The sequence below is a fragment of the Microtus ochrogaster genome, unplaced genomic scaffold (assembly GCF_000317375.1).
Source record: "Microtus ochrogaster isolate Prairie Vole_2 unplaced genomic scaffold, MicOch1.0 UNK16, whole genome shotgun sequence".
NCBI classification, from domain to species: domain Eukaryota; kingdom Metazoa; phylum Chordata; class Mammalia; order Rodentia; family Cricetidae; genus Microtus; species Microtus ochrogaster.
The window spans coordinates 1758385-1779903 of record NW_004949114.1 but is presented as its reverse complement, the minus strand read 5'-3'; the positions used below and the strand labels follow the sequence as shown (position 1 = coordinate 1779903).

The window sequence follows — 21519 nt, the reverse complement described above, 5'->3', positions numbered from 1 at the left end:
CAGCCTGGTCTACAAGAGCTAGTTCCAGGACAGGAACCAAAAGCTACGGAGAAACCCAGTCTCGAAAATTCAAGAAAACAACAACAACAACAACAACAACAACAACAAACTACTACTATTATTTGTGGTGCTGGGGGGAATCCAGGGGACTGACAAGGGCTTCATTTCTGATTATAGCACCACCACACCCTTCTTTAGAGACAGGGTCTGGCTATGTAACCTTGGCTGGCCTGGAACTCACTATGTAGACCAGGCTGGCTTCATAGTCATAGAGATCCATTTGCCTCTCTGCCTCCTGAATGCTGGGATTAAAGGCCAGTGATACCATGACCAGCTATCCCTAGTACTTTAGGGTACACCTTCACTAGCTTTGTGTATGTGCCATGCACAGCACTGTTGTTGTAAAATGGTGTGCCCACACGCACACACACTATTCTAAGGACCCTATCCTTTTGGTTTTATTTTTCAGCTTGTCTTTCCTCAAACAATCTTTAAAACGTTTTTATTTGCTTTGTGTGTGTGTTTGGAGGTCAGAAGACAAGTGGTCGGAGTCAGTTTTCCTTCTGCCATATGGGCCCTGGGCATCAAACGAAGGTCATCAAGCTTCACAACACGTAACTCTGAACCCTCTCACTGGCCCTATTTTGGTTTTTGGAGACAGGAGGATATCATGTATCCAAGGTTGGTCCATAATTCATTTACACAGCCCAGGATGACCCCGAGTTTCTGATCCTCCTGCCTTCCTGTCTTTGGTGCTGGGATTATATAGGCATGCTCCCAACAACAGGGTCTCATAAAATTTAGCCTGGATTTGAACTCCCTGCGTGGAGTAGGATGGCCTTGAACTCTTAATCCTCCTGCTTCACCCTCCCTAGGGGTGGGACAACAGGCATGCACCTCCAAGCCTGCCTGCCCTCGGATTTACAAGCTTTTACAAGCCATATTCCACCAGCACCGCCCAGCACCAGCGGCCTGAATGCGGCGCGCACGTGTCCACGCCACCAGGAGTTGCCCCGGCAACTGCCCGCTCCCTCAGCGCCGAAAGATGACGCCAGTATCTTGAGCCGTGTCTGCTCCCTCCCGTGAGGCGGCGATTGGCTGGCTGGAAGTCCGACGCGGATTCTGTCCAATGTACAGCGCCAGTCTTCTAAGGGCGGGACGGCGCGGAACCTGCAGAGCTGGTGGTTAAAGCGCGTGGCCGAGGCGGGCGAGAGTGGACGCTGCAGGTGCGTGGTCTGCGGGTGCCAGGGGGGTCGGAGCCTCTGGGGAGACGGCGTCCTGGTCCCGGCCGTGCGTATTTTCCCGGCCCTTGACGTGGATCCTCATAGATCCATTCAGCCACCCACCTACCTACCCACCCCTATGGATACATCCATTCACTCATCCATTTGCCTACCCTTCCATCTACTTATCCATCTACCCACCCACCCATTCAACCGCTCATAGACCCATTTATCCATGCATCCAACAGTTCTTCCATTCATCCATCCTTACAAGTTGGGTGTGGTGGTAAATGGTTGTAATCTCAGCATCCCGGAGGCTTAGATAGAATTGCTGCCAGCTCCATTCCAACCTTTTCTACCAAATGAGACTCTCGTTCAAAAAATAAGAATAAGGATTCTTTGGGTTCTTTTTATGTATTGGTGTCACTCAAGGCGTTGGGACATAACAGGACAGCATAGAAATCCCAGACTTAGGAGCCCAGATTCTAGACTGGAGATCACATATTAGTGGTCTTGGGTACCATAGAGGCAACTTTAGGGAGTCTATTTCCTTCCTTGACCTTGTTGAGGCATAGTCTTGTGGTTTCTGCAGCCCAGCATGTGCCCTGGGCTTCCTCTACTTTCACTCCCTCCCATGTCACTGTGGCAGGTGCACACCATGGCATCCAGATTGTTATGTAGATCCTAGGGATCAAACTCAGGTACTCAAGCTTCCGTGCCAGGTGCTGTTACCCACCGAGTCTTCTCCTGGCCGTCTTCTTATATTAGTTGCTGCGTGAAGCAGTGTCTCTGGTTCTCATTGTCTCAGTGACCAGTGAAGTTCTTCAGTGTCTGCTCAAGACCTTTGCCCATTCTAAAATTAGTGTGTGTGTGCCTACGTGTATGTGCATGCATGCTTGTATGTGCGAGCATGCCTGTATGTGTGTGCCTGTATATGCAGGTGCATACCTGCAGATGCTTATGTGTGCGTGTGTACATGCATGCCTCTGTGTGTGTGCCAGAGGTCAACCTTAGACGGTGTTCCCCATCCACCTTGTATTTTCATGACAGGGTTTCTCACTGGCCTGGAACTCACCAGTTAGGCTAGGCTGGGATGGAATTCAGGTTGTCAGTCTCGGTTGGCAAGTGCCTCTACCTGGTGAGCCATATTGCTGCCCCCCCCCCCATTTTTTTTCTTGTAGAGTGATTGGCAGGCATGCCCTCCATGCTTTCAGTTGTCCTTTTTCTAGCACTGTCCAATTGTTAGAAGCTTTTAACATTTGTTTTGTTATTTTAATTTTTTAAAGAATTGCTTATTAATTGTGTGTGTGTGTGTGTGTGTGTGTGTGTACCTGAGTATGTTTGTGTACCATGCATGTCTAGGGTTCCATGGAGGTCAGAAGAAGAAGCGTCAGATCTCCTGGAACTGGAGTTCTAGGCAGTTGTGAGCCACCATGTGGGTACTGGGAACTGAACCCAGGTCCTCTGCAAGAGTAGTAAGTGCTCTTGACTGCTGAACTGGCTCTCCAGTCCCTTTCTATTCTATTTTTAATTGTGTGTGTGTGTGCCCAGAGGTATTGGGTCTGAATCTAGAGTTACAAGCAATTGTGAGCTGCCTGATATTGGTATTGGGAACTGAACTTGGGTTTTCTGCATGAGCTCTTAACCACTGAGTGTCTCTCTAATCCAAGACAGAACTTTGTAGTGATGATGTAATCCTGCGTAGTTTTCCTTTGGGTACCTAGTTTCTGGTATTTTATTGGAGAGACCACAGTGTTCTTGGGGCCATCAGCATTCATCTCTGGAAATTCCAACAGTCTTAGGCCTGGCCTGTTAAATGGTGCCTGCCTTTAATTACCACTCCCGGGAGGCAGAGGCGGAAGCAGTTGGATCTCTGTGTGTTCAGGGTCAGCCTGGTCTACATTGTGATACCCTGTCTTTAAAACAAGAAAGAAAGAAAAGTGGGCTCTTTTACATGTGGGGTTTGGTCCATCCTGAGGTAGCTCTGTGTATGTTGTGAGGTTCATACACATCATTTCTCCTGGCTCTCCAGCATCCTCCCCCACTGGTGAGTAGACAGCTCTTTGAATTGTCTTGGCACCCTTGTTGAAAGTCTCTTGACCCCAAACAAAAAGCAGATGTTTTCTAGAACGACCCTCATTGCCTCAGTTGTGAGTTGCTCTCTCTTAGAACCTTGTGATGCAGAACCATCTTTTCCTTCTTCTCAAATAGACTTCGTGATTAACTTTGTAAGGCTAACTTCCAGGGTGACCGCAGACCTCGCTTCTCTCCGAAGCGGTGTGTAAATATTTGCTGAACTTTTCTTATTTCTTTAACGAGGTAATTGGCTGGCGGCGGCACCCCTATTTTCAGTGTCCCTGTGTCAACAGTCTCTCCTTTTACAATTTCTTATTATACTGCTAATTGAAATTTGTAGCCTCTGGCTTCAAATACTCCTTTTTTTTTTTTTTAAATGAGCAGGTTTAATTTAAAAAAAAAATAGAGAGAGCTTGGAGTTTTCTGATTCTAGAATAGAAATATTCTTTCCATGCACCATAGTCAGTGACAGTCCCTAGTCGGGACAGGATGCCCTGATGCCCACCCGTCTGGGCTGCAGGTTCACTCCAGCTCTGTCTCACAGTTACATGCCTGCAGATTCGTCCTCTGGAGTGTTCACACCTTCTAGATTGCTCCTATTTCTTCCACTATGCTTATCCTCCTCCTTTTTTTCTTCTCTTTCTCTCCTTTTCTTTTTTGTGCTGTGGCCCTGGTTAGCGTGTTCTAGTGAAGCCTCCTTTTGTGGTGTAGTGCGCAGGTATCCTTGCTGCTCTGTTTAACAGCATAACCCTGGTAGCACACGGCCTCTCCCTTCCTACCGTTGACCCACCTGCACTGTCCTTTCCAGGATGGTAAAACATAAGAGAAAAGGTCCCAAAGGGACAGAGAAGAAGAGTAAAAAACAAAAGATAACATCATCAGAAGAGACACCGCAGGCATCTGACGCCGGGCCGGGCAAGGAGGCGACCAGCCTCAAGGTAAGTGACTCGCGCGGAGCAGCCACACGCGGGCATGCTTAGTGCTTACTGGAGCGGTTAGGAGACAGAAATTTGGCCTCTGTGTGGGTGCCCATGTTTACTACGGACTGTGATGGACCAGCCTGACCAGGTGGAGGGCCTGGGAGAGCAGGGCCTCCTGACTGCACCCCCAGGGAGCTTCTCTCCTTGATGTGTTTGTAGGGTGTGATCCAGGCACTTCTGTCTAAAATCTCAGGTCTAGGGGCTGGGCCATGGGTCAGTGGTAGAGCACTTGCCTAGCATGTGGGAGACCCTGCCTTTTACCCTAGCACCAGAAAACAAAAACTGAATCCTTCATATTAATCATGTCTGTTACTCATGGTGCCTGACTAGAGGTCAAAAGACAATTTCAGGAGTCAGTTCTCTCCTTCCACAGTGTGGGTTCCAGGAACGGAACTCAGTTTGTCAGGTTGGTGGTAATCACCTTAACCCACTGGGCCATCTTACTGGCCCAAACAATTGACTTTAATACTCACTGAGACAGGGTATGAACAGTGTTAAATGTTGTGTGGGTTTGTTTTCCACCCTATAACATGTATCTGCCATGTGTTTGCAGATACATTGAATTGTGCATATTTTTACATTTATTTATATATTCATGTGTGCACCTTCATGGTGCGTGTGTTAATAAGATCAGAGGACAACTTGTGAAATTCAGTTCTCTTTTTCAACCAATATGGGATTGAACTTGAGTCATCAGGCTTGGCAGCAAGCTCCTTTACCTGCTGAGCCATATTGCTGGCCACAGATACATTTAAATTTTAGCCTTTCAAATCTTTTCGTTACCTGTAAAGTTCTGGATATTAAACTTGTTCATTGGTGATAATTCACTTTTAAAATTAGTTGCTTACTACCCTCCAGACACCATCAGATGCTACTATTCCAGGGTTGTCAGTTAACACAGAATAAGCCCCGATCAGACGCACACGTGACGGTGTGAGTGGGCTTTGCGGGGACTCTGTTCTCATGTTATGTAGCTCAGGCAAGCCTCAAATGTGCAGTCCCATTGCCTCTGCCCCCTGAGTGCTGGGATCATAGGTGTGTGAATATTAGTCCTGGCAAGACGCTGTCTGTTCCATGGTGCTGGGGATGGAACTCAGGGCCTTTCCCATGCGAGCAGCAGCTCAACGGCACAGCCCCACCTTGGGCTCCCCACCCTTCCTCCTCACACTGTCCACACACTTGCAGGGAACCTAATGTTTGAGAGGGACCGCCTCAGCCTTGTGTTTCTCTCTCTCTCTCTCTCTCTCTCTGTGAAGAAAGCAGGAAGCGATCTGGGCATGCTTCCTTCGAGTCTTTCTTATGCTGGTTTGATTGACAGCCTGGAGTTTCCAGGAGAGCCACAGGCTGTGTTTGCTTTCATGGTGCCTGCAGGTGTCGGGAGGCAGAGCTCTAGGCTGTTGCGTGGGTCTTTGGAGGAGGCCTGCCTATGAGGCAGTGACGTTCTGGTGGCCTGGCCAGCAGAGGACTGACCAACAGGGGTCATCAGCCACACTCCTGCTGAAAGGAAGTGGGATTCCAGGGTGCGGTCCTCAGCTGGCAGGCACTGTGGTCCACTGTGACTTAGGACTGTAGCTTGGGGACTTAGGTCCTTCGATCTCCTCCTCATGTTTCTGGAAGCCAGTCTTGCATACAGAATGAGGCCCTTCTCTGCCTAAGAATGCTGGTGTCTGGATAAAAACATCTCTTCCTTTGGCTCTCATGGGAAATTGTCAGAAGGATGTGTGAGAGATATTTTTTAGAGAGGAAATAGGCGAGCTGAATCTAAGTATTCAAGAAGGTTGGGTCGCAAGGCATGCAGCCCGACAGTCTCATCACCCAGGAGCTCATGGAAAAGTACCATGCTGCTTCAGCCCTGTCCCCCTGTGGCTCCAAATGAACCTCTGGATCCTGCAGCAGGGAAGGAAGAAGCCCCTGTCCTTACTTGGACCACTCCATTCTCCTCCCAGAAGTGTCCATGTGAGGAGCTCCCAGGGCCTGCATAGCCACTTCCCACAGCTCAGCGCTCTGTGCCTGAGCCAGGACCGCCCAAGTGTCCCCAAGTGCTGGGAACTTCATTGCCCCTTGGGGAGCGGTTTCCATGGAGCTCAAGTTCCACTTGGGGCTCTAGGCCCCTTGGAGCTGCTGCCTGTTTGGGCCATGGCCCACTGGGTCCTGGTGCCGAGGCCTGGAGTGTGTGGACACCTTGCCCTAGCCCCTGCTTACAACCTGGTCTGACCCTGGGCTGTGGAGAAGTGGGTGGCCTTTGATGCACTGCATAGGGAGAGAGTTCAAACACCCTACTGGGCATCTTGGAACTGGTTCCTGTTTCCTGACTGCTGGTCTGAGAAGGCTCTGGCCCTTCTGCCTCCCTCTTCCTGGATTCCCACAGGCAGCATATTTGTGGACCTTGATGGGAGCTGGAGTTCACAGCAATTCCCTACGCTTAGATGCCCTGGACCACAGGCATTTCGTCCTTGTCTGCTGTAGGAAGCGCTTCCTGGAGCCTAAGCCCCAATCTCCGCCTTAGTTCTTCCCAATGGGCCTCTTCCAGAGAGTTGCATTTGCACTCAGGGTTGTCTGGACCCCAAGCTGGGCCACATTAACTTGCCTGGTACCCATTTGAGCTGGGACAAGCCAGGAGGTGGCTGTGTCTCTGAAGATGCCACCTTCCCTCCCTGCAATCACACTGTGAACACTGGTGGCAGTAGCTTAGATGTGGAGACCAGACTGTCTGTCACCAGAACTGGTCCAGCCAGATGCATAGTGACCAGTCACTGGAGAAAGGAACAAGATCATGCTTGCTTGATTGCTCGTTCGCTCGCTGCTCTCCTCCCTCTCTCTCTTTCCCTCCTTTCTTCCCTCCCTTCCTTTTTTCCTTCCTTCCTTCCTTCCTTTCTGAGATTATGCTGCAGCTAGGGCAAGGGTGATAGTAAAGAACTTGCTTTGCAGGCATGCGCATTAACCATCTGGGGAGTCTTGACTGAATTTGTTTCCTCTGCCAATTAAAGACTTAAAGGTCAGGAAAAATCTTAGACACAGCAGAGCAGCTGCAGGTGACAAACTTTGTTACAAGTGATGGAGATGGAACTCACGAACGCACACACCACAAAGATTATGTGTACGGCTGGCCAGCCGGTGGCATCTGGTTCCCCAGGGGTGCCTTTCTCATCGATGGTGGGTCCTGCCAGGTAGGGCTCAGACTGCAAGGCAGCCATCAGAGCTGCTGGCTTTGTCACTGGGCGGTGGCCCTTTAGAAAGTCATGTGCATCACGTGGGCATGAAGCCTGTGGTTTCTTAGGAAATCATTCAGAGGAACTTGGGAACTTTATGGTCTGGAAACTGCCCAAATCCCTCTTGGCCATGGTAAGACAGTAACTGGCGGGCTTTGTGACTGGACACTCATCTGTGTGTGGGATATGTGGTGCTAGCCTTCCATAACAGTGCCTGGGAGCCTTATCACTTGTCTTGAGGGAGTGGCTAGACAGTGGCGAGAAGCCGAATTCCATTGGCTGTGGACTCACTTAGCGTTTGGACTCACGGATCTTCATCAGTCTGCACACCAGACTGCGTGGGTTCTTCTGGGCTGTGTGCTGTGGGAGGTCCTGTCTCCTGCTCTGCCCCCTGGCTGCCCTGTCATCTGGAATTGTTTTGTCCTCAGCGACCTCAGGCGCCTGCTCTGCATGGTCCCACACGTTTGTTTACCCATGCACCAGGTTTGGACCTTTGGCCCATGTCTAGCTTGGAGTCTTGGGAACATGCTGTGGGCATCAACGTGAGCCTCTGCACTTTAGTTACCCACGAGATTCCACACTAGGGTTGTATCATGTTGGGAACCGTGTACCCAGCAGGAGTGGGGCTCTTTGAGTGGCAGCCCCTGCTATAAGTGTTTTAAGTTACAGCCCCTCCTGTGGGTGTGCCCTTATCTTGCTGTCTGACTGTTGTATTTTGTTGTTGATTCATATAGTCTCATACAGTGTTAACCTCCCAGGAGCCGGGATTACAGGCATGAGCCACTGTGGCTGGCTGTACTCGTGGTTATTGATGCTCACTTGAGAAGCACAGCTCTATTTAAAGGACACAGCTTGGCTTGGCTTATAGAGTACTTGCTTAGTGTACACAAAGCCCTGGATTCCATCCTCATCATGGCATAAACAAAGGGGGCCGGTGCAAGCCTGCACTCCTGGTGGCACTCAGGTGGTAGAGGCAGGAGGAACAGAAGACCCAGGCTATTCTTGGCTGTATAGCAAGTTGGAAACCTGGGTTACATAAGACCCTGTCTCATGGGAGAATCCATGTCCATGAGTGAGCCCCCGATACCTAGTTAGGGTTATAGTCCAAGTGGTCACCCCTAAATGTGGGCAACACCAAGTGGACTGACCCAGCAGGATGTACTTATATACACATGTGTGTGATCTGTGTGTGTGACAGCAATAAAGAAAAGGTCGTGAAGCTGAGAGGGTGTGGGGACGGGGAGGAGCTAGGGTTAGGGACGTGTTGGGTGGAAATGATGTAAGTATAGTACATGATATATTTTTCTGCAGTTCTGAAAAATAATAACAAATGTTAAAAATAAAGCAAATAAAAAGCAAGCTGTAAGAATATATGTTCTCATGCACACACACACACACACACACACACACACACACTTATCGTACAAACAAAAAACAACCCCAAAACAGAAAATTCCAAAGGGGGGGGGTAAAACAAACCCAAGAAATCCAAAACAACAGCAACAACAAAAATGTGTGACTTCTCATTGTGATTTTATTAGTGCTTGTGAGCATCTGCACCTTTATCGTCCATTCATAGATTATCTTTGGCTAAATGTCTGTTCAGTTCAACTTTTTTTTTTATTTACTTACTTTTTTGTTTGTTTGTTTTTTCAAGACAGGGTTTCTCTGTGTAAAAGTCCTGGCTGTCCTAGAACTCACTCTGTATCCCTGGCTATCGTTGTACTCTGTAGACCAGGCTGGCCTTGAACTCACAGAGATCTGCCTTCCTCTGCCCCTTGGGTGCTGAGATTAAAGGTGTATGTGTTGTGTATGCTAGAGAAGTATGCTGTGGTGAGCCCCACCCCCAGCTCCTCACTGGGGCCTTCTAGGCAAGTTCTCCGCCACGTGCCTGCTCTAACCACCTTAGCAGACTGGTGGCTGCATCTGGCCAGGGGCTGTGGTTTGTGTTTCTGAAGTCCCAGGTGCAAGTATCTTCCTTGTCCATGCCTGTACTCTCTAGCCTGCGCCCAGCTCTGCTATGACAGAGTGCTAATAGATAATATAGGCAGTAGGTCCTGCCCTATAGGATCCTTGGATCCTTAATTGTGGACAGCCCAGTGATTGCACTTGGAGGAAAGAATGGACCAGCCTGTGTGGGTCAGTAGCAGGAGAAGTGTGACTAGGTCTGTCCTCGCTCGACAGGACTGACTGCTGGCTCGGCGTTGGAAGGAATGAGGGCTGTGTGTCTCTGCAGTGCTGAAGGTTGCCATGGGCACTGCTCTGTCGAGGGCCCCCTGGAAATGCGAGGGCTGAGCGGGGCTTCAAACACTGTCATAGGCAGCACGTGTGTCTGAATGGATGGGACTGAACACCAAGAGGGCTGTTTGTTTAGAGTCCCTGTACTCCTGAGATCAAACACACCATCTCCCTAGCTCACAGGAGAGGGCTGCCATCACTCCTCCCTAGCCCACAGGACAGGGCTGCTACCCAGGGCCTCCCTCTTCTGTCTCGCAGAGTGACTGCCAACTCATCTCCCAGTGGCAACTCCTGGGTTAAGTGAGTACAAACCAAGATAAAGGAAAAGGAATCCTGTCTGGAAACCCGGGGGAGCCTGACGCAGTGTTTGAGTTCTGATGGAGGCCAAGGACGGGCGTGTGCTGGTATGTCATAAACTGATGATGTTTGGGGCATGTGGGGGAAGAGGTGGCTCAGGAAGCTAGTGTCTGTGTAACCGTCTACCATTGCCTTCACACCTTGGAACTGGCCCAACCTAGGATAACTTGGGTCATTGCCATGGGCAGAAGTGACAGTTGAAAAACTGTGTAACTCCTGTGTTGGGATCTGTCATGCCATCCCGGCAGTGACATGGGGGCAGGGAGGATGGTGCCACCAAGTTCTTGCCCTCCTCTTCCCTAAAAAGATATCGCCCACTCCCCCAGATACTGGTAGATTCTTAGGGAGCTGCAAAACTTCACAGAAGGCAGTCCCAAGTACCCTTTACCCAGTTTCCTGCGGTGGCAGCTGATGCCGTGTGTTGGGGCCCACAGTGACCAAGCCTGGGTGAGACCGGCAGCCTGCAGAACTTGCTCGGGCTTCAGGAGTTTGGTGTGCCTCCTGTATTTCTGTGAGTGTGTTCCTGTGCAGTCCTCGAGCACATGCTGATGCCCATAGCACTAGTCAGGATATAGCCGGTCCCCACAGGCCTCACTCGCCTATGGAGCCAGGGGCTTCTGGGATCCTTGCCTGCGGAGCCAGGGGCTTCTGGGATCCTTGTCTACGGAGCCAGGGCTTCTGGCATCCTTGTCTACAGAGCCAGGGCTTCTGGCATCCTTGCATTTGTGACAAAAACTGACATAAGTGTTTGCGATCACAGGTTTTTGTTTCTGTGGAGTCAGTGCCAGGGTGTGGTTGCTGGGTTGCACAGCGCAAGTGTATTTAGTTTTTAGGAGAACGCTGTTCTCCTTAGTGGCTCTGTGACCCCCCAGACCTGTGAACGAGTAAGATGGATTTCTCTGCCTGCTACATCCCCCTTTTCTGTTTTAGCTGTGGGAATCATGGAGTTTGTCTTTTTTTAAGATGGGGACTCGCTGCTGGCCTAGTACCCACAGTTCTCTCCTCCCTTCCTTCCGAGTGTTGGGGTCAAAGGCGTGTATCACCAGACCTGGTTTGTGCAGTGCAGGCAAGGAGGGAACCTGGGACCTCGAGCCGACTAGGCAGCCATTTCACCAGTGAGGCCATCTCCGGCCCTGGTTAATGTTTGATGTGCCCTGTCTCATCTGTCTGTGAGTCACCTTCTCTCTTTCTCCTGGAGCTTTTTGCAGTGGCCATCCTGCTGCCCCACTAGTCCCACTCAGAGTGAGTAGTAAGTCACTTCACTGGCCTCTGCCCAGGTTCAAGTACCTCTCTGTTTCTTTCCCCCAGCCTGGGGTCAGGTCTATGGAGGAGGAGCTGGTAGCCGGCCAGCTGTCCTCACTGCCATGGAAACCTACAGTTCTCACTCTGCTCCAGAGGAAACAGGACCCGCTCCCCATCCCCAGGCCAGCTGTGTTCCCAAAGTGCCTGCTGCTCCAGCGTCTGCCTCGGTCAGCCAAGGTGATGTTTGTGTGCTGGGCTTCCTCGTGCCTGATAGAGAATAACTCAGTGAACGTAATTGGAAATGTTTGTTGTTTTTCCTGAGTTGCACACGATCGATGTAAAAAAAATTAGCAAATACAGAAAACTGCACAGGAAAAGCCACAAGCAGTTTTGTCTTCCCAGGGTGCTGAAGTTCTGGATGTCCCCAGGGCGTCTCCCTATGCTGAAGTTCTGGAGTTTGCAGTGCCTTGGTTTCCTCTCCACGGTGCTGGAGAGCGTGAACCACACACCAGCCTGGGCACTGTGTGCATACCTTTGTATTTCTGCTTTTCAGTGATAGGGAATCCCATTTCCACTTCGGTTCCCTCCCTCCTCCCTCCAGCCTTCTATTATTCTTGTTATTATCATTGTTGTTATTGTTATTATTTTGTTTGGTTGATTTTGAGACAGGTTCTCACTATGTAGCTCTGACTGGGTTGGATCTCCATGTGTAGATCAGGCTGGCCTGGAAATTCACAGAGAATCAGCCTGGATTTGCCTCCTGAGTGCTAGGACCAAAGGTGTGCCAGTGTAGCCAATCAGCAAGCTTTGGGTGATTGGCCAAACTGGCCGGCCAACAAATCCTAGGGCTCCTTCTGTCCCCACCTCTCCAGTGCTGGGGCTACATACAGATCTATGCACAGCCGCACATGGCTTTTTGTTTTTAACTTGAGTGCTTGGGATCTGAACTCAGGTCCTCGTTCTTGTACAACAGGTGCTTTCGTAGCTAACCTGTCTTCCCAACTCCCTTCCTCTCAGTTTTTTCAGACAGGGTTTTGTTCTGTAGCTCAGGCTGGCCTGGAATTCGTGATCCTCCTGTCTCAGTCTCCTGAGTGAAGGGATGGCAGGTGTGACCTCTACTGCCAGTCTTGTCTTCGGGGCGTGCATCACAGGATGCGGATGTGCAGAATCCGAGCGTCTTTCCAGCCCAGAGCTATTGACGACTGAGAGCAGGAAGTCACTCATGTAGACTTAGGATCCCAGGGCTGTCTCAGGTTTTGGTACTGGTGCCAGACTTGTCCCACCTCCACTGTGTGAGAAGGCCCAGTTAGGAAGTTTTTTGTGGGCCAGTGGCATTTATGGAAGCCCATGGTAGAAAAACACATCCCACAGCAGGAAGGGAACCGTCCTGAAAGCCAGCAGCAGGCGAGGCAGAGGACAGAGGTGACGAGCCCGGTCACAGAACATCCAGTGACTTTAAATTGGATGGCCCATCACACTTGGAATGAAGCGGTAGGATTCAGAAGGAGGAGTGGGGCTGCAGAGATGGCGTAGTTAGTTAATGCCATGATTGCTGCCCGAACCATGAGGGACCGAGTCGTGGCCCCCAGAACCCGTGTATAATGCTGGGCACATGGAACAAGTGAGAGGGATCAGCAGGTTCAGGCCCCTGCCCTGCCAGTTTGGTCTCAGATCTCACATAAAGATGGAAAAAGTTTCAGGTAGGGGAGCCTGGCCAGCAAGGACACTGAGAAAGGGAGGGAGGCATGCTGCCTGTGGCTCATCCGAGGGTGTCCCGTGGGTCCCTGGGGCCCGACACCTGGCCTCTAGGAGAAGAGCGGTGTGGGGTGGTCCAGCTTTCAAATGAAGGAGGTGCTGGTGAGAAAAGGCCACAGGGCAGGCGTGGGCATGCTCTCAACTCATGGGCTCTCAGCAGACAGACGGGAAGTGTGTAGGATGAGGTTATGGCTCTAGTTAGGCAGGCAGTGTGCAGTGGGGAAAGGGGACCAGTCCGCAGTGAGGATGGTTCCTAGAAGATTTGGGTCTCTAGGAGTTGGGAACTAATAAAGTGTTTTTTCCACATCCTGAAGCCAGACAAAAAGCGATGAAAAAGAAAATCGCTGTGTCTTCCTACCCGGGAATTCCACAGATCATTCTGTGGAAAGAGAATGATGTCAGAGGCCTTGGCATGGAGTGAAGCTCCTTCACCGGGCAGTGCTGGCGAGCAGCAATGGTTGCAAAGGTCTGCTGTGCCCAGGGCGATTGCTCAAAGATGGCCGGCTGCAGTTCGCTGCTGAAAGGGTTCAATCTTACCCTGCTCAAGGCCGATGAGGTCTGGGGAAGAAAGCCTCGCTGAGTATCGCGTCCCTGCATTGGAGAGCGATTACTCGTTCTTTTCTGTGTTAGTGCGAGTGTGTGTGTGTACTCACGTGTGTGAACGCAGGTGTGCTGCTGCCTTGGTGCACGTGTGGAGGTCAGAGGTCAACCTTGGTGTGGGCCTCACTTTTCAGTTTCTGAGGCAGGTCTTCTTGTTCACTACTTTGAACAACACCAGACTAGCTGGCCTGTCAGCTTCCAGGGGAATCTGTTTCCACTTCCCGTCTCACTGCAGGAGGGCAGGGTTTACGGGTGCGTGCTGCTTTGTCTACCTCCTTACAGGTGTTCTGGGGATCCAGACTCAGGTCCTTATGCTTGTGTGGCAAGAGCTTTACCTGCTGAACTTGTTTTTCTTTTTTCTTTTTGGTTTTTCGAGACAGGATTTCTCTGTAGCTTTGGAGCCTGTCCTGGAACTCCCTTTGTAGACAAGGCTGGCCTCGAACTCACAGAGATCCTCCTGCCTCTGCCTCCCGAGTGCTGGGATTAAAGGCGTGCGCCACCACCGCCCGGCTTGAACCTTTTTTTCATTTTGTTTTTGAGACAGTCTCACAGAGCCAAGGCTGACCTTGAACTCCCGACTCTTCTGCTACCTCCTCAGAACTACTGAATGCCTGGGTTTGTTGGCTTGGTTTGTGGGCTTCTGGGAACTCTGTCCTGTGGACTGTCAGGTTTTTCTTACCCAGTTTCTGCTGGACTGGGCACAGAATCGGGGCCCGCTGATGTTCTTCAAGCACTTTACCAACTGAGTCCAGTTCCAACCTAGCAATATTCTTAAATTTTCACAATAAAACGAGCTGGGTGGTGGTGGTGCACACCTTTTATCCCAGTGCTTGGGAGGCAGAGGCAAGCGGATCTCTGTGAGTTCAAGACAAGCTTAGTCTACAGAGTGAGTTCCAGGACAGGCTCCAAAGCTACATAGAGAAACCCTGTCTCAAATAAACAAAAAAACAAAAAAACAAAAACAAAAAAAACACATACACACACACACACACACACACATATATATATAACGAATCCATTATGAAAATGCCAAAAACATGGAAATGTTTGGCAAGAAAAATGTTTTTACGTTTTATCATTTGTGTCATTTTCTCCTCTGTTTTTAAGACGTGGCTGGTTATGGGCTTCATACTGATCTCTGCCACAGTGACTTTGTCTGTGATCAGAACTCAGGTGGTTTTTTTGTTACTGTTGTTTTTAAGTTTTTGAAGATTTTTTTTAATGTGTTGAAGTTTGCCTTCATGTGCCTGTGCTCTCAGTGTGTGCAGTGCCTAGAGCAGCCAGAAGAAGGCTTCGGGTTCCCTGGAACTGGATAGGTGTATACTGCCGTGTGGGTGCTGGTACTTGAGGCTAGGTCCTCTGCAACCAGGCTCTTGACTGCTGAGAGTCAAGGGGAGAGCCTGCCCTTGAACCCTGCTGGTGTGCTTGAGACTTGAGTGTGTGTATTAGTTACTTATCTCTGTTCATTCACAGAATGCCTGGTGAAGGTGAAAGCAACTCAAGGGAGGGAGGGTTTGAATGCAAGGGTGCAGTCCTTCGTGGTGGGTGAGACATAGCGGCCGCACGCTGACGTTAGATACACAGGAAGCGGGGTGGGGGTGCTGGTGCCCGGTTCAGTCCAGGACCTCAGTCCATGGGACAGTGCTGCACAAAGTCTCTACCTTCCTCAGGTAACCCGCTCTAGAAACTTCTCTTCAGTCATAGTCCTAGGTGACCCTGCATGCTGTCAAGTTGACAAGGTTAATTAATGGTCAAAGCATAAAGGGCTGAGGTGACATCAAGATACTTGAACCAGCAGCTGTATCCTGAAGTGTCTTGTTTACAGAAGCCCAGGTGCATCACATCCTGGTTCTGAAGCAGCCCAGGTGGCCTGGCCGGTGACTTCAGCTTTCATGTAGGGCAACCTGTCCCTAGGTTTCATCTAGCCTAAATTTCAGAGGCCCGCTTTTCCTCTTGGCTCTGGGTGGATATGCCGTGAAATCACTGTCTTAAAGGCCTGTTGGACGTTTGGGGTTTTTTCTGTTTCTGCTTTTCTGCGGTGTCACACCCTATCCCTACGGTTCAGTTTGCAGGGTGCCCAGACTCCATTTGCAGTGAGTCCAATATCCCTTTCCCAGTTCTACCCTGTCCTGTGCCATGTGGGTCTAACACTTTTCTTCCATAGATTGCACACGCTAATAGAATAGAAAGTCTCCTGTGTAGGGTGGTCCTGCTGGGTGGTTTCAGCTTCTTGATGGCTCTGACTCTCTCAGGTCAGGGCTAAAGCTAGCAGGAGCTGAGCCCAGGTCTGTGGGGAAGCCCTGAAGCGCAGAGGCAGTGCGGGGCAGCACCGTTCTTCACGCAGGGTGCTCCAGGAAGCTCTCGTGTTTGGAGACTCAAATACCAGGATAAGGGGCGCAGGCTTGCATGTTTGTACAGTCATTTCAAAATTATTCTTGTAACGGCATGGAAAGATTTCCCAGGGTGGAGCGTCCACAGCTGGGAAAACAGTTGTGGCTTTGAAGACATTTTCCCAGGAACTGAGCGCGCATCTCCTGCTGTTCAGAGCACGGATTGCCTGGCCGCGTCTGGCTTTGCTTGCTTAGCTCCAGGAATGGCTAATGGCAAGCAAGGTCCGTGAGTGCCCTGTTGGGAGCTCCTAGCCACCCGATGAGGGCTGCTCTCCATTGCCCAGTTGCCATCACAGCATGGCAGGTGCTTGTCTGAGTGGAACTGGGGACCAGGATCACCTGAGAGACACCTGACTGAGTCATGGGCAAGGCATGGGCATCAGGACCCCTGGAGGCTTCCTGAGACGCTGACCTCCATGGTGGATGGGCTGTCTTTCAGTGTCCCCTGGTGACAGGTGCTGTCCTAGTTGCTTGCTTCCTTGCTGTGATGAAATCCACCACAAACGCAGTGTGAGGGAAGAGGGCCGTTTGGCTCATGGCCGAGTCTAGCCCATCATGGCAGGGAAGGCATGGAGGAGGAATATGAGGCGGCTGGTCACGTCGCATCCTAGTCAGGAAGCAGAGAAATGAATGTTTTTCTACTTCTTATTCCATCCAGGATGCCAGCCCTTGGGACGGTGCCACTCATATTTGGTGTGTAGATCTCCCACCTCAACCCATTCTAGAAGTTTCCTCATAGACATGCTCAGAGGTTCATCTCTTACATGAGTCTAAGTCCTGACAAGATGATAGTGTTCGCTGTCACCCTGATTATAGTCAAGGCTGACTAGGTCTTGTCCTAAGTATCTCATTTTAATCCCTTGGGCCTTGGGCAAGAGCCCTCCGTGCCCATGCTCAGGATAACTGGGCACCCTTGTGGCAGGCCCTGTGGCCTTGTGATAGGTTCAGGCCATTCCACTGACTCCTGGACTCATAAGAGGGAGCAAGGAGATGACGGCACAAGAGTAGTCACAGGTGACACTGAGATCCCCAAGGCCGGTGCCCTCAGAGGGTCTCTTCTCACGGTGTGGGACCGCCAGCCTTGCTTCGTGGACTGTGCTAGGACCTGCACCTTCTGTCTTTCGGCACTGCCACCCCCGACCCTGGCGTGCTGTCCTGGCCCTTGGGAGTGCACCCGTACTTACTCTGTAGGAGGATGAGCCTCGGTGTTTCCATGTCCCACCTCTGAAGTGAAGTCAACAGGGACTCAAGTTAGGTATCAGGCAGGTCCTGTGAGGCGTCGTGCGTGGAAGGCAGAGTGCAGTGTGTGCCAACCAGATCCTGAAGTTCCACAGACAGGAATGGCGGGTCCTTGGGTGCACAGTATGCATCAGATGTCCAAGGCCAGGAACTGGTCAGGGAGATATGGAAACTTGTTAATCCAAAGCTTCTAGAAGCCAGGGGTTGCCTTTCCCCTGGAGTTTTCCTTCTAGCTTTAACTGTTCTGCCTGGGTACTGAGGTGGCTTCTCCTCCAGGGCCCCGGGCAGTGTTGAGCGGTGGTCTCAGCCGTCAGCAGCAGAGGTGGCACTGTCTGCGGTTTCAGCTCATACAGGTCTTGGTGTTAGGACCTACAGTGACGGGGCTTACAGAGCCCTTGGGTTTTAGGTATTGGAACTGTCAGCACAAGGCTTGGCAGCTCTCTGGGACCCCTTCAGCCACTGGGGCCTGAGGTATCTCGTCCTCAGCCCTGTCCAGCATTCATTGTCTTCACCATTGCTCCTCTCTCTGAAGCTCTTTGGCCTCTTGACGTCACTACTATGGTCCTTTCTTTGTGTTGCCAGCCTAGCCCATTCTCCTAAGGATGAAGAAAACACTCTGGATAGAAAGAAGCCTTCCCCAGCCTAAGGCTGTATCACTAAAGGCTTTTGGGTATGCCCCAGAGTGAGCCCAGCAGCCTACTTATATAGCCAGAGAAGGGCTCTGCACCAGTCATAGTAAACCTTCATAGTAAAGCCTGTTTCCACCAATTCCAGGCTTTCACTGAGCCACCTAGTACGGACACCCCTCTGCCTGGGTAGGAAAGACTGTCAGGCCATTGGGAGTTCCCTGAAAGCTGGCAGAGGCTGTTTGCAACAGTGGTGGTGCTGGTGGTCATGGTGGTGGTGGCCGTGGTGTCTGGTTGGCAGTTCTTCTCTAGAGGGAATCAGGATACCAGGGAAGGGACAACAGTTGTCGAATAACCACCCTAACTTTAAAGAAAAAAATGAAGGCCGGGAGATGACTTACTCTGGAAGATACTTGCTATACAAACCTAAGGACATATTTTCAGTCCCTAGCACCCACCAAAAATTCCAGGTATGGTGGTATTTGCCTGGAACTCCAGGTCTGGGGAGACAAGACAGGAGAATCCCTGGATGGCATTCACTGGCCTTCTAGTTATGCTGAATTGGTGAGCTCCAGGTCCAGAGACCCTGTCTCAAAATAATAAGGTGGAGTCCTGTGAGAGACCCTGTGTAAAAAAATAAAGTGGAGGGTGATTGAGGAGACCCACAACTGATTTCTGATTTATACACACACACACACACACACACACACACACACACACACACATTCTACACTGAAAAGGTTGAAAAGGTACCCACATTGAAGACTACTTATTGACATCAGCAGTAAAGATGTTTGAACCATGTTCAGCTTCCCCCACGAGAGGCTGGGCCCTCCACCCTGCCCCCATCTCTTGTGCTGAATAGTACATGTGCATTTGTTGTTATTAAATTAGGTCAGAAGTGAAAACGTCTGACAGGCTGGCGTCTGGGGAATACGAGCTTGACCTGGTCCAGGATCCAGCCTGTGCTGTGAACTTGGGACTTGAAGTGTGACTGGGGGGTGGTTTGTGATGACAGCTGTCCCAGAGCAGATGCTCCAAGACCGTGCTCTTTGTTTCTTTTTAATTTATTCAATGTTATTTGTGTGTATGCGTGTGTATGCGTGCACACGCATGTGTACATGCCACAGCAAACATTATCAGAGGATAACTCCTTCGACCATAACAGGGTCCTAGAGGTCGAACTCGGGTTGTTGGGCTTGTGTGTCAAGCACCTTTACCCTCCAGCCCATCTTGATGGCCCCCAAAGTGCATTTTGTTATATTGTTGGGTGGTGGCATGTCGTTCTGTTACCATGGCACTGATGCTGCTGAGATCTATTTTCTTGTGGTCACATTGCCGGATTGTGCATGTATGTGTGTGTCTGTGTGTGTGTGTTTGTGCATGTGTGTAGGGCCTGTGTCTGTGAGGTGCACGAATGTGTCTTCATATATGTTGTATGTGTGTTTGTGTTGTGTATATGCCTGTGTCATGTTGTGTCTGTGTCTCTCTGTGTGTGTATACTTGGAGTTTTCCTTTTTTAATTTTTTTATTTAATAACTTTTCTTTCATTTATTTTATGTACCAAGCAGTTTCCCCTCCTTCTGCCCCTCCCCTTTCTCATCTACCCCACCCCCATCCCCATCTACTCCACCATCTCCGTTCAGAAAGGGACAGGCCTCCCATGGGCTTGCACAAAGCATGGCTCCAGACAGAAATCCACCAGGAAGCCAACCCCCTCCCTGGTTTGGGTTGGTCTTTCCTGTACCAGCAGTCAGGCTTGGTTTTTACCACGCCACGTAATCAGTGCACAGATAGTCGCCACATGAAGGTACACTGCTGGCTGAGGTATTTGAAACATGTGTCACTTTGGCAGCCACAGAGGCACATGTCCCAGTGATCAGTGATATCAGCACCTCTCTCTCTCCATACCTTACCTTTATGAGCACTTAAGAGTGCGTGTGTGTTGAGGGGAGTGTTGAGGCCAAAGGTCAGCACTAGCTGTCGCTCCTTATGTGCTGTCCTTGTTTTTTAGGACAGGGTATTTCAGTGGATCTGCCTGTCTCTGCCTTCCCTGTGCTAGACTTACAAGTATGCACTGTCACGTCAAGCCTGTTTTTTAATTATATGGGTGCCACGGAATGAACTCTGGGCCTCATGCTTGCAAAGCAAGCACTTGTCCCAACTGAGCCATCTCTTGCTCTTGGCATCCTTTTCTGTGGAATGGTGTCTCACCTCTTGTGGAGGAGGACACAAATCAGCCAGGCTAGATCTGAGGGTGTCATGTGGGGTGTGGGTGTCATGTGGTGTGTGGGTATGCATGTCATGTGTGCGTGTGTGTGCATGTGGTGTGTGGGTGTCATGTGTGTGTGTCCATTTGGAGTGTGGGTGTGCATGTGTATGTGTGTGGGTGTGCATGTGGTGTGTGGTTGTCATGTGTGTGGGTGTGCATGTGGCATGTGTGCATATGTATGCATGTGGTGTGGGGGTGCATGTGGGGTGTGTGTGCATGTGGAGTGTTGGTGTGCATGTGGGGTGTGGGTGTCGTGTGTGTGCATGTGGAGTGGGTGTGCATGTGGTGTGTGGGTGCCGTGTGTGCATGTGTGTGCCTGTGGAGTGTGTGTGGGTGCTGTGTGTGTGTGTGTGCATGTGGAGTGTGGGTGTGCATGTAGCATGTGGGTGCCATGCATGTGGAGTATGGGTGCCATATGGGGTGTGTGCATGTGGGGGTGTGTGCGTCCCTCCTGGCCCAAGGCCATCTGTGTTCTGCTGTGCCAGGCTTCTGCCCACTGACGTCTAGTACTGGCCTCATGAGGCAGTTCTGTGTCCTGGCTGCCCCTTGGGTCCTTATGTGGCTGTTTCAGTCTGGGTCCCCTCCAGCTCACGTCGCCAGCATGTCTGAAAGGGAACATGGGTTTGTAATGAGGGACAGAAGCTGGCGGTGTTTCATACATATAAATTGAGTTTTCCTTTCCGTTCATATTTTGTCAGAAATCTAATATGTGGTATTTTCTGCTCTTCCTCAAGACAGACAGCCATTGACATAGTATTGTACTGTTACTTTGTTCAGACATGAGATTTCTGGGTGGAACTTTTTAATTTTTTTTTCTTTAATAGAACTGGGGCTGGGAAATATGACTCAGCTGGTAGTGCCCTTGCCCCGAGTTCCTTCCCCAGCACTGCACAAACCTGGCTTGGCTGTAGATTCCTGTTATCCCAGCACTGGGGAGATGGAGGCAGGAGGATCAGGAGTTCATGGCCATCCTTGGATAAGTGAGCTTGGGGTTAATTAACATGGTCTTCAAAAGAAAGAGAGAAAGGACACCCATAGTGGAGCCCATGTATCAACACTTGAGACTAGCTCTCCTTCAAAAACAGAGGAGGAAACAGAACTTTAAGACAACAAATTGGGGGAGGTGGTGTCCCTGTCCCCGTACCCCACAGGACAGCCCTGACTGGAGACCCACCGGCTTTTGCCAGGAGCCTAGCTGCTGTGCATGGTGAGTACGTGCAGTCCACAGGGCGCTGCGCAGTCCACAGGGCGCTGCGCAGTCCACAGGGCGCTGCGCAGTCCACAGGGCGCTGCGCAGTCCACAGGGCGCTGC

At 50.6% G+C, this 21519-nt stretch overlaps 1 protein-coding gene across 1 annotated transcript in view; it reads left to right on the top strand.

The window, feature by feature from the left end:
* Positions 1 to 1114: 1114 nt before the first annotated feature.
* Positions 1115 to 21519, top strand: part of CUNH7orf50 (chromosome unknown C7orf50 homolog) — a 101073-nt gene continuing 80668 nt past the window's right edge. The window contains exons 1-2 of the mRNA XM_005367107.2: positions 1115 to 1226; positions 4108 to 4237. Of these exons, the coding sequence (XP_005367164.1) occupies positions 4109 to 4237 (129 nt within the window). The 5' untranslated portion in view covers positions 1115 to 1226; position 4108. The remainder of the gene's footprint in view (positions 1227 to 4107; positions 4238 to 21519) is intronic.